General features: G+C 42.9%; 1 protein-coding gene across 1 annotated transcript; it reads left to right on the plus strand.

Annotated features, from left to right (window-relative positions):
- The first annotated feature begins 254 nt into the window (after positions 1-254).
- Positions 255-14,437, plus strand: LOC106546708 (serine/threonine-protein kinase pim-1). Its single transcript, XM_087708718.1, has 6 exons — positions 255-419; positions 6,305-6,405; positions 9,143-9,193; positions 9,581-9,947; positions 11,638-11,814; positions 13,505-14,437. Exons 1-6 carry the CDS (start codon positions 335-337, stop codon positions 13,669-13,671), a joined length of 948 nt encoding a protein of 315 aa, XP_087564844.1. The 5' UTR covers positions 255-334; the 3' UTR covers positions 13,672-14,437.
- Positions 14,438-15,524: the final 1,087 nt, after the last annotated feature.

A 15,524-nucleotide genomic window follows, 5' to 3' on the forward strand; every position in this document is an offset into this window, starting at 1 on the left:
CCCCCCCCACCCCCTCTCCGACCAGCAAATATCTTGCTGGTCATCAAAAGGGCAGCAAAAGTGAGGATTGTTGGGTCTTTTCTCGCAAAGAGACGACCCGAGACTACGCCAAGAAAGGAACGGGAAGGGAAGAGCCCGGCCTGGAGCTACAGCTGGGAGGGGCTTCACCGCACGGGGGGCGGAGCGGAGATCGCTTTCCCAATCCTGGAGGCTTCGCTGGGATTCCAGTCTCCGCTCCGGGAAAGCGGGGGGGAGGTCGTTAGAGTTGCGTTTCGTTGCTTCTGGTTCGCCAGAGTTTTGCTCGTCGATCACCCCGGGGGTCGAAGGGGCCGCGATGTCCTCTGTGAAGGTTCTGTATCCTCCCAAGATTCATCACAGCATGCTTAACTCGGGATGCCTCAAAGATGAACCGACTCAGGGTAAGCGTCCCAGGAGAGATTTGCCGTGGGGGGGGGGGATCGCGAGGGGCGAGGGATGGCTTGCTTGCTTGGGGGATATTTTACCCCCCCAAAAACCTGGGTAGTTTGGGGGTATGCACAAAAGTCTGCATATGGATCGTTTCGATCCGATCATTAGCTCAGGAGGCAAAGGCAGGCTCGATCCTTCCTTGTGGTGGACGCTCGACCACCACTTTCGTCCGAGTCCCTTCAAATTGTCCATTGGTTGTGGGATTGGGGGTGGGGGGCTTCCACCAAAAGTTCTGCATGTTCGGAGGGGGCGTTATTGTGATCAAGGGAGGGGGGGCTTATCGTATCCGCACCACGACCTTGTACTGGCCTTAATTTAGCTGTCAGGATTTCCCCTGCAGTTTTAGGACCTGTAGTTTGTCCAGGAGGGCTGACACCCTCCCCCCAAAGTGAACTACGTTTCCAAGCTTCCGTGGGGAGATGGGATGTCTTTTAAACCCAGGTAGTAAGTAGATGTGTCTCTGGAGACCACCACCCCCTAGCCAAGTGCTTCAGATGGGAGCTTGGTGACCACCAGAGGCTGCAGCTGTAGATATATAATGGCAACTGAAGAGCCTCCTTCCTCAACTTGTTAGCCAACAAGGGTAGACTTTCTGGTAGTTGTGGTCTCAAAACAAGTTGGGGAGGACTGGGTGGATTGTGTGTCTTAAATATCAACAATCTGGAGGCCATGGTATTCCCCTCCCCCAAGCATTTACATCTGATTATGATTTGTGTAAATTCCCCCTCTTCTATCTTTTCTTTCACCCCAACTTCTCATATACTTGCTAAGGATTTCGAGTGCAAGCTGTATTTGATGCCTGAATATGGTTCATTTTAATAGTGGTTTTTTTTCCTGGACTGGACTACCACTGTTCTTAACAAAGTTTGAAGACCAGTGCTGAAATATTTCCGTCAGGTTGCTTGTTGCCAAATGTAAAGGAGACTCTGCTATTCTAGCTCAGTGCTGACTCCTGTCAGCAGCTGCCAGCTTTGCAAGCTTTTTAGCCTACCTCCTTTAAGGTTTATGGTTAACTTTCTCTAAACTAGTATTGGACTACAATTCACATCCCTCAAAGCCAACAGGAGTGGCTGGGGATGAGGGTTGTGATCTCTCTAGCTGGCTATTAAATCTGGTTTAAATTCAGATTAGGTTTGGATTAGTTAAAATATATGTAAGTAGCAGCAGGTTTTCAAAGCTCAATGAATTGAGTGGCCAGAGCAGAAGTATATACAAAATATGCCCTTGGACTCTTTCTGTGTTGGGAATCTTGCTACTATTTGATTTTAATCTTTTAATGGTTTAAAATGAAACAGGATATTGGGATGGGGAATACAAATAAAAATCCTTTTTTTTAAAAAAAAAAAAGTTTTTTTTTATTTTTTAGTCTCCTACATACAATTATAGGTATACATTTACATAGCTATTATTCTTATTTAGATTTATCACTTTATCACTTTTATTTTTCCATATAAAAAATTAAAATATACATTCGGGGTTACTTTGCTTACCATCCCATGCACCTATTTTATATTATCACCCACCCTACTTTTCCTTTCTTTTCTCCTTCCCTCTCCTCTACTTTCTTCCTTCCTTCCTCCTCTCCTTTCCTTTTCCTTCTTCCCTTACCTTTCCCCTACTCCTCTCTTCCCCTTCCTACCCTCTCTCCTTCTCTTTCTATCCCTTCCAGCCTTCTTCTTCTTTCCTCTTTCTCCCTTCCCTCTCCTTCCCTCTCTTCTCCTCTCTTCCTTTCCTTTTCTGTTATTGTGTTTATATCTTATCCTCTCTCATCTTGGTGTATTTTTGGGATGGTATTCCCGCAAGTTCGGTTATAATTTTATACCGGAATGCAAATAAAAATCTGTACCATTGTGTTTATTTGCACCAATACCTTTGGAATCTGCAAATACCCCATTGGAGAACCTCCTTGGGACTGGTTCTCCTTCTGTTATAAATGGTCATGTCCATCATGTCACTGATTTCATTAATAGACAAAGATCCCATGGTAGCTATTTTGCAAATGCTTCCAAAATTCCAAATATATCCTTGACTCAAAAAAAGCACCTATTTTCTGGCATTAGTGGCAATTGTAAAAAAATAAATAAATTACAGTTTACTGAGATGTATACAGGCAGGCTTTTCAGGAGAAAGATGGAGATACTAAAATCTTGTCCTTTTTGTATGTGTGCAACATAACCATATTTATAGAAGAGAACCTGAATTGAACTGTGGAGTTTTTGGTGTTTTCTTGGTCTTTCCTTGCAGATGTTTCATTACCCAACTAAGTAATATCATTTGTGTTAGTGAGTATGGGTTTTGCTCCCTGTTTACATACAGTAGTTTGCCCTGCTGGTATTAGTGGGAGTACATTTTTTTTCTTTAGTAGTCCTTTGATTAGGGAATTGTTTTCTGCTGGATTGTTTGTCTGGGGTGGATAAATATATTTCCAAGCGGGGCAGGGTTCCAATCATGCCTTACCTGCCCAGATGCAAACTTTGCCCTCTTCCATCTCCTTGAATGCCACTTGTTGCCAACCAATTTGTTTATAAATAGATGTCCTTAAAAAAAAACCCTCTTCTCCTTTAAAGCATTCCATACAATTGCTATGATTTGGTGCTAGATGGGCATTTGGGCTCTATAGATTTTGCTAGAATGGCTTGAAATACATAAAATAATATGGGTTATCAGATAAAGAGCTACTTGCTACAGAGGAAAAAATAATTAAGACAAAGAGGCACAGGATTTGTCACGCTAAAACCTAGAGTCCTATGGAACTGGGCAGCCAATAAATATTGTATTACATAGTACTTGTAAGGGTAAGGTTATTTTATAGACAGTACATTCACCCAACCCACTATATCATGTTTATTAATGTTACTGTGCCGTTAAAAATGTAGATCTTGCCACTGTTTAAGTTTCATCATTAGGCTGCTAGCTTATTGCATTAAGTTGTGCTGAGGGAGAGAATGAGTAGCCCAAAGTCACCCAGCTGCTTTCTTGCCTAAGACAGGCGTGGAACACAGGGTCCCACAGCTTCTTTGGCCCATTCACTCCCTCTCAGCCCAACTCATCTCACAGGGTTGTTGGGGAGAATAAGAGGAGTAAGGAAGATTGTGTGTTCACCACCTTGGGTTATTTATGAAAATAAGATGGGATATAAAACAAATATTTTTAAAAAACCAATAATTCTCATAAAAATTAGAATAGCATAGTGTAGAATAGAATTATTTATTGGCCAAGTGTGATTGGACACACAAGGAGTTTGTCTTTGGTGCATATGCTCTCAGTGTACATAAAAAGAATAAAATACATTCATCAAGAAGAAAAAGATTTTTATTACAATTATTGGTTGTATAGAATGGCAATTATTTTCCTGTTAAAGGGGAACTAGAGTTGGGATATAGTGCCTGATCCAAAGCCACCAAGCCAGATGACAGCAGAAAGATGTTTGCTGCTGTGCGTCTTTTGATGTTTCCAGCTTATAAGCTTAAGTCTGTGAGTAAAGCATTGTAAACAAATGTCTTTGCAAGATCCTCTTGACTGACAGAAAACTTGCTGGAAACAAATCTCATTCTATTTTTACCTTCTTTTCACATCTGCCAGAATTTAAAAAAATATGTTTTGTTTGCATTGTGTTTTTTTTTTTGATGGCCTTTCTAAATTTATGTGTCACTGAAAAAACACGTAACACAGTCATGTAGCAACCCATTTTCAGTCAAGGTTGCTCTCTTGTCCTTGGGACAAAATTGTTCCTCCTCTACTCCACACTATTCTTTTTAAATGACCTTTCAGGATCTACTTTTGATCGCTGGGATGACGTAGAGCTAGCCAGCACTTTGGCCTCACAACACTGTTTCACATGACAGTTGTGTCCTTTATCCTCTCCCCCCCTCCCCATTTCCCAGCAACAGAGAATCTCCCACAAAGTCCACAGTAAATAAAAGTGTCTCTTTGACCAGAAGGCAGAGAAACATCATGTTCCTCCACATCCATTGTGCAAGATCTTGTCCAAACTCCCACTGCAATCACTCCCACCACAATTTCTCTCTTAGGTTGAGCAAACAGCCCTACTTAATGCTAACCTCTCGACCACGTCATTTATAGCTGGAGCTCCCTGACTTAAGGGCAACTCCTGCATACCTAAGGAGTTTAGCTATGTTTCGCAGCAGTTTATAGTTTAAGGCTTATCTTTGTCGGCTTGCATTGCAGGAAAGTGAAACCAAACTGGCAGACTGTCAAAGGAGACAGGAAAAGTGACGTCGGTCCAGTCATTTGGTACCTGGATTAGATTGTTGAGGGAGAAGTTTCATTTGCTCACTAATCAATAGATGTAGGAAAGGATTTTTTTGTTTTGTTTTCCTGTTTGTCAGATCAAGACGTTGACCAGGCTGCCACACTACTTGTTAGTAAAAGCTGCATCAAACAGGAAAGTTTTCTTCTAACCCCACTACGGGGAAAGAGCCTCCTACAGACTCATGGTCTCAGCATTTGCCTAATATGTGGTTATCCCAAAGGTGCTTTTTCAAGAGACAAAAGAAAAACCAGGAAGTCCAGTTGCCTCTTGAAAAAGCACCTTTGGGACAACCATGATCTGGATGACTGAGAATCTCCATAGACATTAATCTATGGAGGTTAGTTAGTCAGTCCGTAACTAATATCTGCATTTATATTTGCAAAGAAAAAAAATATGTTTGGAGAACAGGGAGGCCTCGTTTTATATAATCTAAACAGGTCCTCTGGAATAAGGCAAAAGCAAGCGAAAAGACGTAGGCGCCTTTTTAGCGCGTTCGTCTGAACGAGGAACAAGAGTTAAGTCCACACTACAAATCCACCACGACTGAACACTCTCTCTCCTAAAGTTCGCGTGCTTTTCCTAGTCGGCACAGTTACTAAGAGTAACTTCCAGTTTAAGCTGGAAGGAGCAAGGAAAAGATACAAAAACGTGAAAGAGGTTGCAGGTCCGGCGTAGGGACTCCGCGTTCGGCGCGAATAAAGCCACTTTCGCCTCTGCAAAAACTCCGGCACTTCTGCGCCGGTCGCTCCCCACGTGGATAAACAAGCTGTTTGAAGAATTCTGGCGCGCCTTTCCTCGATTGGCTAGCGCCGCGCGCCGCGCTGCTTCCGATTGGTTGGAGTAACTGCGCGCCCGCCCCCTTCCCTTACCCCCCCCCCCGATAAGGCTCCCCCCCTCCCCCCAGCCCTTCGCGAATTTTGCCGACTGTTTTGGTCTCCCTCGGTAGATTTACACTCGGCCGGCTGGCCATTAAAAAACTTTTGTAAGGTTTCCGGTTCTCCGATTGGCCGAACCCTCCCGCCCCCGTCATGCGGCTCGCATGACCATTGGCCAGGGTGGTCGCGGAGTGGGTTAGCCTCGTAAAAAACGAAGGAATTTCCTCCCCCCCCCTCCCCACGTTCGTGTGGTTGAAGCGGCCCCGAGGGGGCGGGGCGGGGCAGGGCAGGGCAGGGCGGAGGCTTTTAAGGCTTGATTGAGGCGGGAGTGGGGGGCGTCCCGTTGCTTTGGCTGGCCATGCTTGTAGCTCACGGATCCACCTGCCACCGCCAGGGTTCTCCTGAAGGGCCGCTGGCTCCGGACGCCGCGCAAGAGGAGCCTGCATGCTTAGGTACCCCCAGCGCAAGGCAGTACGCGAGGCAGCAGCAGCGCCCGGGCGGAAACAGAAACAGAATTGGAAGGGACCTTGGAGGTCATCTAGTCCAACCCCCTGCTCACGCAGGAGACCTGTACTAGGGATTCGAACCGCCGAATTGCGTCTTTGTGAATGGGGGGGGGGGAGGAGGAGGCGAGGATGGCTTTCCCGGCACGCAGACTCACCCGGCTTTTCCCTTTTTCTCCCTGCAGGGAAGGTGGCCTTGGAGACGCGCTACCGCCTGGGAGCGCTGATCGGGAGCGGCGGCTTCGGCGCCGTCTACGCGGGGACGAGGCTCAGCGACTCCCTCCCGGTGAGTGTGAACGTGTGAACGGCGGCGGCTTTGCTGGCGCCGGGGCTGGAGAAACCGCATGCAAGAGGGAGAGAGAGCCCCGCGTCTGTAAGCGAACGGGGAGCCACGTGGGGGGGGGAGGAAGGGGGCGGGCGAGGCGCCTTCCTGCTACTCCGAGCCCACCACCACGTCCACCAGTTCTAGCTATCGTGGTTAATGGTAAGTAGGAGGTCAGAGCCGGTAGGAGGCGGGGCGCCCCTGGATTTAATCCCTCCTCTGGTCGGAGGTGTGCACAAAGCGCCACGCCATTTAGATATTTCAAACCCCTGGTTGAAGGACATGTGCCTTTTTATGTTTTAAAAAAACGCGTGGTTTAAAAAAAACCCATGGTGCCCTACATTAGTAATTTGTATTTGTATTTATTAGTTCGTCAAACATACAAGATAGCAGGTATAAATATAAACATGGATATAAGATGGATACAAATAGATGGGGACAGTAGAACAGGGACGCTGGTGTGCTTATGCATGTCCCCTTTATGGACCTCTTAGGAATGGGGTGAGGTCCAAGTAATGGACTCCTGGTGTTTCAAGCCATTATGTGGGTTTAAGGGCTTCTGAACTGACCAACATAACTGTGGCATAAGCGTCTTTGGACTATATAATGGGCTGTACAATTTCCTGAAATGCTTGAAGTTGTTATTTTGACCCAAGAGAGTGTTTGAACCCATGATTGAAGGGGGTTGGAGAAAGATGGCTTTTGGAAATGCAGAAAATAGAGACGTGGATAATTAACTTGTTTACCTAATCAACTTATTTGAGATGTTTCAAAAATCTGGATTCGAAGGACATAGTGTAATTTGGAGTATGGAGGGGAGGGCCATGCCTGTTAATGCCAACACCTGCTGTGTCTTTTGTGGATTTGCACAGCTTCCCTGGATTCTGGGAAATACACATTGTTTCCAATGGTGTTGGCCATGTCTCCACATTCATTCAGAATCATATTTTGCCATTTGAATTCTGCTTTAAAATAAATCAGGGCTTAATAAATATTAATAAATTCACGTAACGTAACAAATTTTGTTATGTAACATAAAAACTCTTGTATGTTATAGTTCTAGACCAGGCTAGTTGGCTTCATAAACCACAAACCACAGTGACTGTGGTTTATTCTCTTGTGCTTAATGTGGTATATGCCCAAGTTCCTAATTGGGTACATTATGTAGACCCAGAAAATGGATTAATTCACTAATCAAATTAGAGCCAGTTTGGTCTAATGGTTAAAGCACCAGATTAGAAACCAGAAGACTCTGAGTTCTAGTTCTATCATAGGCATGAAAACTAACTGGGTAACTTTGGGCCAGTCTCTCTCAGTCCAATCTCCTTTTCAGGGTTGTTACTGTGGGGAAAATACGATAGCCATCTTGAATTATTTATAAAAATAAAGAGAAATCAAAAATCAAATTGAAATCATTATATATACAAAAGGGTATTGCAGCTTCCAGTTCTTTAGCCAGTGTTGGATTTCATACACATTTGTTCTTCCCAGAAACCTATGATTTCGTATGGGGATTTTTAAGTTTATAATGTTTAATTTTTTATGATGTATTATTTGAGCCACCGAGAGTTACCGTGTGGCAAGATGGGTGGCTAACAAATTTTAAAAATAAATCAGTAATCTATACTTAGATTCACAAAGACTGATAGAAATTTAATAATTCAAGTCCTAAGAATTATTAATGTAGCATCTGAGGATATAGGCAGTTCCAAGCAGAGGTGGTGGGGGAGGGGTTGTGAAATTCAGATCTGATAAATTCAAAATTTCCAAAAACTCTTTGGGTAGGACTCCAAGGGCTCCAATCACAATTGGTATAGCAACAGATTTCTTTTTCTGAAGGTGATCAATATATATGATGTACTATACAAGGGTTCTATATATATAAAATGCATCAAAGAAGTTCAGTACCAAAAATGGATGCCTAGGCATTTTTGCCACATTTTTGTGGTTGGACATCAAAAGGCAGTTTCAGTTTCCATCAGTTGTTTTTTTACTAAGAAAAACTAGTGGTATTGATGAGGGGGAAGTTAAATACTAGACCTCCCAGCAAATGTTATGCCAAGTGTTAAATTATAAATTTCTACTTCTGGAATACTAAAACAGAATATTGTAGGTAACGTCTGCACAAATAGGGAACTTTTGATTATTGACAATCTTTACAGGGTAGTGAAAGCTGCATCCTGAGTTGTACTGTTAAAATATTTGTGAAAGAATCCATAATTCTGAATAAGAGATATTTTTCCCAGTGCCAACGAGACACTTTCAATATAGTTTATTACAAAAGTAGTCCTTGTTTAGTGACCACAACTTGGTCTGGCAATTTGGTTGTTAAGTAAAGTGGTTGCTAAATGAAACTGCAACTGTGCATACGATCTTTAGATTTCCGTTGCTTTACAGACTTGTAAAGGCCGTAACCATGAGGACTGGTTGCAAAGTTATTTTTCATCACTATTCTAATTGTGAAACAAGGTCTACCCTAACCTAACCCTAACCCTGTATTTGTTTTTGAAAGTAAAGTTTTGAGAAAAACTACTGAGAAAATTCAACCTTCCTCCAGCTTTGGAGAGACATAAGAAGGGCTTGTTTAAAGGATGATGGTGGTTTTCAGGGACTGGGTTAGCTACCATGGTGGGTTGTAGCAAAGTTTGTTCTAAACCTGCAAAATTGCCTTTTAAAAGTTTGCTCATTTTTCTTCTTTCAGGTGGCCATTAAACATGTTGCCAAGGATCGAATCTTGCAGTTCCACCATATGGTGAGCATTTCTTCCATGCTGAACACTTTTGCAATTAAACTCTTGCAATACTATTAGTCTTCTCATCGTTCCTATCACCCATCCCCTCCCACTTATGACTGTAGGACTGTAACTTTGTTGCTTGTATCCTCATGATTTATATTGATATTGATTGTTCCTTGATTGCTTATTTGTACCCTATGACTATCATTAAGTGCTGTACCTTATGATTCTTGACGAATGTATCTTGTCTTTTTATGTACATTGAGAGCCTAGACACCAAAGACAAATTCCTTGTGTGTCCAATCACACTTGGCCAATAAAGAATTCTATTCTATTCTATACCCTTTGCTGTTTGGAGTGCTGTGGCAAACGTTCTTACCAGTTTTGATTTCTGTTCTTCCCTAGAATGGCACTCTCATCCCTCTGGAAGTCCATCTGCTGAAGAAAGTATCGTCCCCAAGTTGCCAAGGTGTCGTCCGTCTTCTGGATTGGTTTGAGCAGCCTGACTCGTACTTCATTGTTATGGAGCGACCGCTTGTTTCTCAGGACCTGTTTGACGTTATCACAGACCAGGGCCCACTCCCAGAAAAGGTGGCTGCTGGTTACTTTCAGCAAGTGGTGGAGGCAGTGCGCCATTGCCATCTGTGTGGTGTGTTGCATCGAGACATAAAAGACGAAAACATCTTGGTAGACCTTCTGCATGGTGACTTGAAGCTCATAGACTTTGGCTCAGGTGCATTGCTGCGGGATACTCTATACACAGATTTTGACGGTGAGTATAGAGACTGTATAGTTGGCAGGGAGAAAGGAAGGGAACATTTGCATGTAAGAAAGACAAAGCCTTTGTATGAAACTGCAGTGAGTTTCTGCTAGCCACTGTGGAGCTACACGCAGGTAGACAGCCAAGGGGTCGTCTAGCTGTACAAGACAACTTTCTATGGAAGATGAGGAAAACATGGAACCCAATATAATAGTAAACAATGGTTTATCACAGAAGTATCTCTTAAAATAGCTTTCCTACACCCAGTGCCCCTGAACTTGGAAGTAACCATTTGGCCGGGGATTATTGATATTGAAGTCCCAAAATCTATGGAGGGTATCAGGTTCAGAAAAGCTGGTCTTGAAAGGTGACACAGAAAGGTTTCTGATTACAAGAATTTCAGAGAGCTGGTAAAGAGACACCAGAGCTCTTTGGGGTTTTTCCTAGCTCAGTTCTGGGCTAATCCACTAAATGCTCCTTTGAATTCAAGCTTGATTTCTGCAGACTTTATAGACATTCTTAGCAATAAATAGACTGATGTTATTTCCTTCTGGAATTTTTTTTTTAAATTTTCAGTTTAGCATGGGCCCTTGGTTAATCTCTAGTCGCCTCCTTTATCTGCTTAGCCTCACGATTGCTGCCATCTACTGAAGCCCTCAACCAATAAGAAAAGAAAAATGTGTTCTGTGTATGGAATGAGTAGTTATATTGATAATTAACATGAAGGCACAGAGGAGTTCTAAGGCCGTACTTGCTACTTTTTCATCAACAGAACTATGCCCCATCTATTATCATCCACTGGACATTTATAAGGAAGGGATCTTTATATATACAAATTTTGCAGGTAGACTTATATTCTAAGCCTACATGCAAAATTTGTATACATAAAGATCTCTTCCTTATAAAGGGTAAGTATGGGCTAGGTTACACACAGAACTTTATAATGGATTGAGTTCAATACCACTCATAGCATTCCTGTTTGCTCCTAAGAACTCCAGGTGTCTGAGGACCTCAGGAATGTTGTTTTTTGCTAGATAACTAGTTCCCAGGGCTCTCATATTTTGAATTCTTTTGAAAAATATGTTAAAGGTAAAAGCAATTTGATCTCCTCCTTAAGCTAGGCTTGTTTGTTTTAGATTAAGAGTGTCCATTGTTTTTTTAAAGAAACTCAGATGGTTAGGAATTTTTCAGAATACTTTCATCTCCCAAATATGTGGCCATTACTCTTTTGATTCATTGCATCCTTTCAGTTTCCACATTTTGAGGAAGCAGAAATTCTATGTGCTAAGTGTACAGCTGATACATTTATAAATTAATTCTAGGTATCCCAGATTCTTAGCAGTGTCTGCTTCCATATAGTATTAAACTCATAAAGAGTTTGGTTGCAAATGAGAGAGGAAATCTATGTTTAGCATGTCCTACTGTAAAGTATTGATAAAGGTTTGCATGATCATTTTCTCCAAAATAATTATTTTACAAAGTGCGTTTTTACACAGAGAACATTCTTAATATTTTTTTAATATTGTCTTAAGTTTGCAGATATAATAATTTTATGTAGAGGAAAACTGAGCGTGGCCAACTGTTTATCTGAACAGGATGGCCTGTCTACTCTTGTCTTACAAGAATTTTTTTAAAAAAATGCAGTTTACAAGCATTTTATTCTTTGGGCAATGTGGTGAGCTATTCCTCTCTCTTGCTACAGGCACGCGGGTGTACAGCCCCCCTGAGTGGATAAAATACCACCACTATCATGGTTTGCCTGCCACAGTGTGGTCTCTGGGTGTGCTGCTATATGACATGGTATGTGGGGACATCCCTTTTGAACGTGATGAGGAGATCCTGCTTGGAAAACTCCACTATCACTGTAGGATATCCTCAGGTGAGCACTGCTGTGAACTTAAGCCAAAGACTATGTCTGACAGATTCTGGGAGACTTTTAGGCTCATGTATGTCACAGGGCCAAAATGGGGGCTGGTCCGGGAACTTCTAGACTAAGCTTTCTGTTGAAAACTTTGTTTTTCCTGGTGACAGTTCCGGCCAATATTCTTTGCCTTGTCTAGTCTTTCTCTTCCTCTCCATCTCTGTCTTTCTTTCTTTCTCTCTCCCTCTCCCTTCTTTCCTTCCTTCCTATTAGTAACTCCTGACAATTGCCTGAATTAGCCGTGCAGTTTTCTTGGCAAGATTTCAGAAGTGGTTTGTCCTTGTCTCCTAGAGCTGAGAGAGGCAGACTGGACCAAAGTCATCAAGCTGGCTTTACGCCTAAGGCAGTACTAGAATTCATAGCCTTCTAGTTTCTAGCCTAGTGCTTTAACCACTACACCAAGCTGGCTTTTTTTAGTAGAATTAAATTGGCCATTTCCCTATAGAGGTCTTTATGTACGCCATAGGAAAGCAAGATCTGACTCCTTTGTACAAAAATCTGTATCTCAATCTAATACTGTAAGTGGCTGAACAACCTACACCGGTAATGGCGAGCTTATGGCACGCGTGCCAGAGGTGGCACATAGAGTCCTCTCTGTGGGCAAGTGCGCTGTCGCCAGCTGATTTTCTGGTTTCCAGAACACAGGTCTTTGCAAGTGCCGGAAAATGGTCTAAAAATGCCCCCAAACCAGGCAATTTTCTGGGCCTTTTCCAGGTCATTTTGAGGTCATTTTCCAGTGCTCCGGTGCCCGCGAAGACCATCTTCTACCCACAAACTGCATGAAAACAACTCAAAAAAACTGCTCCCAAATGTCCCTAAACAGCCAAGAAACAGGCATGTGCGTGTTTCGAGTTTCCAGTGCTCTGATGCGTGCACATGCACACGTATTTCGGTTTGGGCACTTGGTGCCGAAAAGCTTTGCCATCACTGCCCTACACTAAGAGGCCAACACCCTACAATCAAGCAGAGCCCAGCTAAAGTAAATTATTGTACCAATACAGCACAATAAAAACATGAATAAAATTAAAAGTGATTACCACCCTCATCAGCACATTAATGTTCCTTGAACACTTACTGTTTTGTTGAGCAGGTTGTCCTGCACCCCTCAGAAACCTTGGATGAACTATTTAATAATGGGGGAGTTGCTCCCAAGAAGGACTGTCTCTGTCCCTTCTCCCTCCCCTTCAGCTCCTTCACCCCATATTGTGCTGACCTTTAGAACCCTCTTTTCAGACGAACACGTTGGACCAGTACAACTTGGACAGGAGAGGCAATCCTGAAGACCTCTTAGAGCCAAACCACGTAGGGCTTTGTGGGTTAAGGCTAGCACTCTGATTGGAACATAATGGCTGCCAATCAGTGCTTAGAATTTCACAGTGGCTTTGATTGTGGAAATGTTAAGATGCTTAACAAGCAGCTGTCATTGGATGGACCAGTTAACTGCACGAATTTATGAGTAATTTACCCATCTCTGAATGACTCCCTCAGGTTTGGTTAAACAATGCAATCAATTGATAGATTTTGCCTGTGGGAAAGTAGGTACGCTTTGTCTTGGTCTAAACAGCAGTTTTAATGATGTAAGTAAGCCTTGTCGAGTGGTTTGTCCATAGGGTGATGCAATTTCAGTAATTATTTTCTCCTTTGATAGATTGCCGCCACTTGATTGAATGGTGCCTTTCGTTAACACCAGAGAAGCGACCTTCCTTGGAGCAGATCCTGGCTCATCCGTGGATCCTCACCTTCTTGGAGCCAAGCGGGCGCAAAGTGCAGCAGCCCACCACCCACAAAGGTGGCACTAGCCTCCGGACAGAATAGGGGCAGCTTGTCATACAAGGAGCAAAGGGCACCCTGGCTTCTCCTGCACCAAAGGACTGATCTAATCACTGTTTCTTATTCCTGCTGATTAGCTGAGCGGGAAATTGCCAGTGGGGGCAATTTCTGAAATCCCAGTGGTGTGGCAGTAATCCTGCCCAACTGACTAGACAATGGGGCTGTCACATGGCCCCTACACAAGACAACAGAGACCAAGGGGTAATGTTTTGTTTACACAAGGACTCTGCCTGGCCCTGCGTGCTGGGAAGGGGCAGAGACTGGCACCAGGGAAGCAGTTTCAAGGCTTTCTCTTATATGATTTGTACGACTCAGGACCCCAACCTCTTTGGGGCAGCAGGATCGACTTCATTTTTTATGTAACGTGGATATATATGCTTATGTCTCTGCAGGTGACAGCTTATTTATTTAGCATAATATTCCATGGGGGGGGGATCATTTTTTATGTTGATGTTAAGCGTTTACCTGCTATCATTTTGAGAGTAAAAAATATATATTTTTTCCTTCAGTGCAGCCCAAAACTGACTCGATAACCTCTCCCCACTTTACCCCCATATATCCATTCCTGTTCAGCCATTCCAAGTCTGAAACCAAGTTCTAGGGCTCGATTTCTCTGCTATTGCCCTAATTTATATGGGGAAGGAAATGAAAAGTAAAGACCTAATCTGATTCAAAAATGTATAAAAGCTCATCCATAAATAAGGGTATGGTCGGTGTGTGTGTGTGTGTATTAATTGAACTTCAGTGGGGGGGAACTAGCTCCAATCCTCTTCTTACAAGAACCTCAAATTTTGTTCACATTCAAGCCAAGCTTTCATTCCAAAGAAAATTTACCTTTTCCAAAGATCCTGGCAGAATCTTGCGATTCTAAGAATCCCGAGTTTCTTGTTTGAAGTTCCTGATAGGATTCTTGCCTCTTCTCATAGATCTTTCATCTGGGAGACTTTGGATATGAATGTGAATGGCCCAGGTGGTTCCTCATTCCATCTCTTCAATTTTAGCCATCCCATGTGGTGGCTTGCAAGTACAACTGAGATGTTGGTTAATAAAGGGAAAGCCTGGTGCCATGGGTGTTTTCTTAGCTTTGGCAAATAGCTTTTCATCTGTTGATTTTTCTGGACCTCTCTTCTCCCACCCTTGCCCCTCCTGTTTTGTTTGCCTTAGAAATTGTGGGGTCAAAAGAGGGGACTTCTGTGTTTACCCTTATTCATATTAATAAATTAGGCCAAAGTACTCTTAATATTTGACTTGTGTTTTGAAACAGTAGCAGCAAGAGCCTTTTTTTTTTTTTAAAGAAAACTTTGGGTTACATGGGGTTTTCTCCGTGATTCCCCATCTTTTAAACGGAGGTCAAAACCTTCTCTTAGCCAAATTTATTTCGCTGGTTGTTTTGAATTCTGGTCTTTCCACTTAGTAAAAAGAGAAGGACACTACATCCACAAGCAGTTAAGACTGACAGTAGATATTTGAGGTGAAGATCCAAGTCGATTTTCACGCAGATTTATCAGTCGTGATCATCTAAGCCGGATTCTGCAAACTTTAGCAAGCCGAAAGGAATGCTTGCCACAAACTTGCTTGTCCTGAATGAAGCAGGTGAGATGAGCATACTTGATACCCTGAAAATTCAAATCTTCTAAAAGCAGGAATATTTTGCTCTCGCTCTCCTCTGGGAAGGTAAACAGGACTCTACTTTTAATCTGAATCTTAAAAACATCCAGAAACCAGAGATTTAATTGCTGAGTGTCTCTGAGGTTCATAGTGACCTTAAAATAGTGAGACCCTCTGCTTCCGTAGATCATGGAGAGAGAGAACCAAAGTCTCCCCTCGATTTTTTCCTG

The sequence above is a fragment of the Thamnophis sirtalis genome, unplaced genomic scaffold (genome assembly GCF_051295495.1).
Source record: "Thamnophis sirtalis isolate CommonGarterSnake01/CBP01778 unplaced genomic scaffold, rThaSir2_p1.2 scaffold_3, whole genome shotgun sequence".
NCBI classification, from domain to species: Eukaryota; Metazoa; Chordata; class Lepidosauria; order Squamata; family Natricidae; genus Thamnophis; species Thamnophis sirtalis.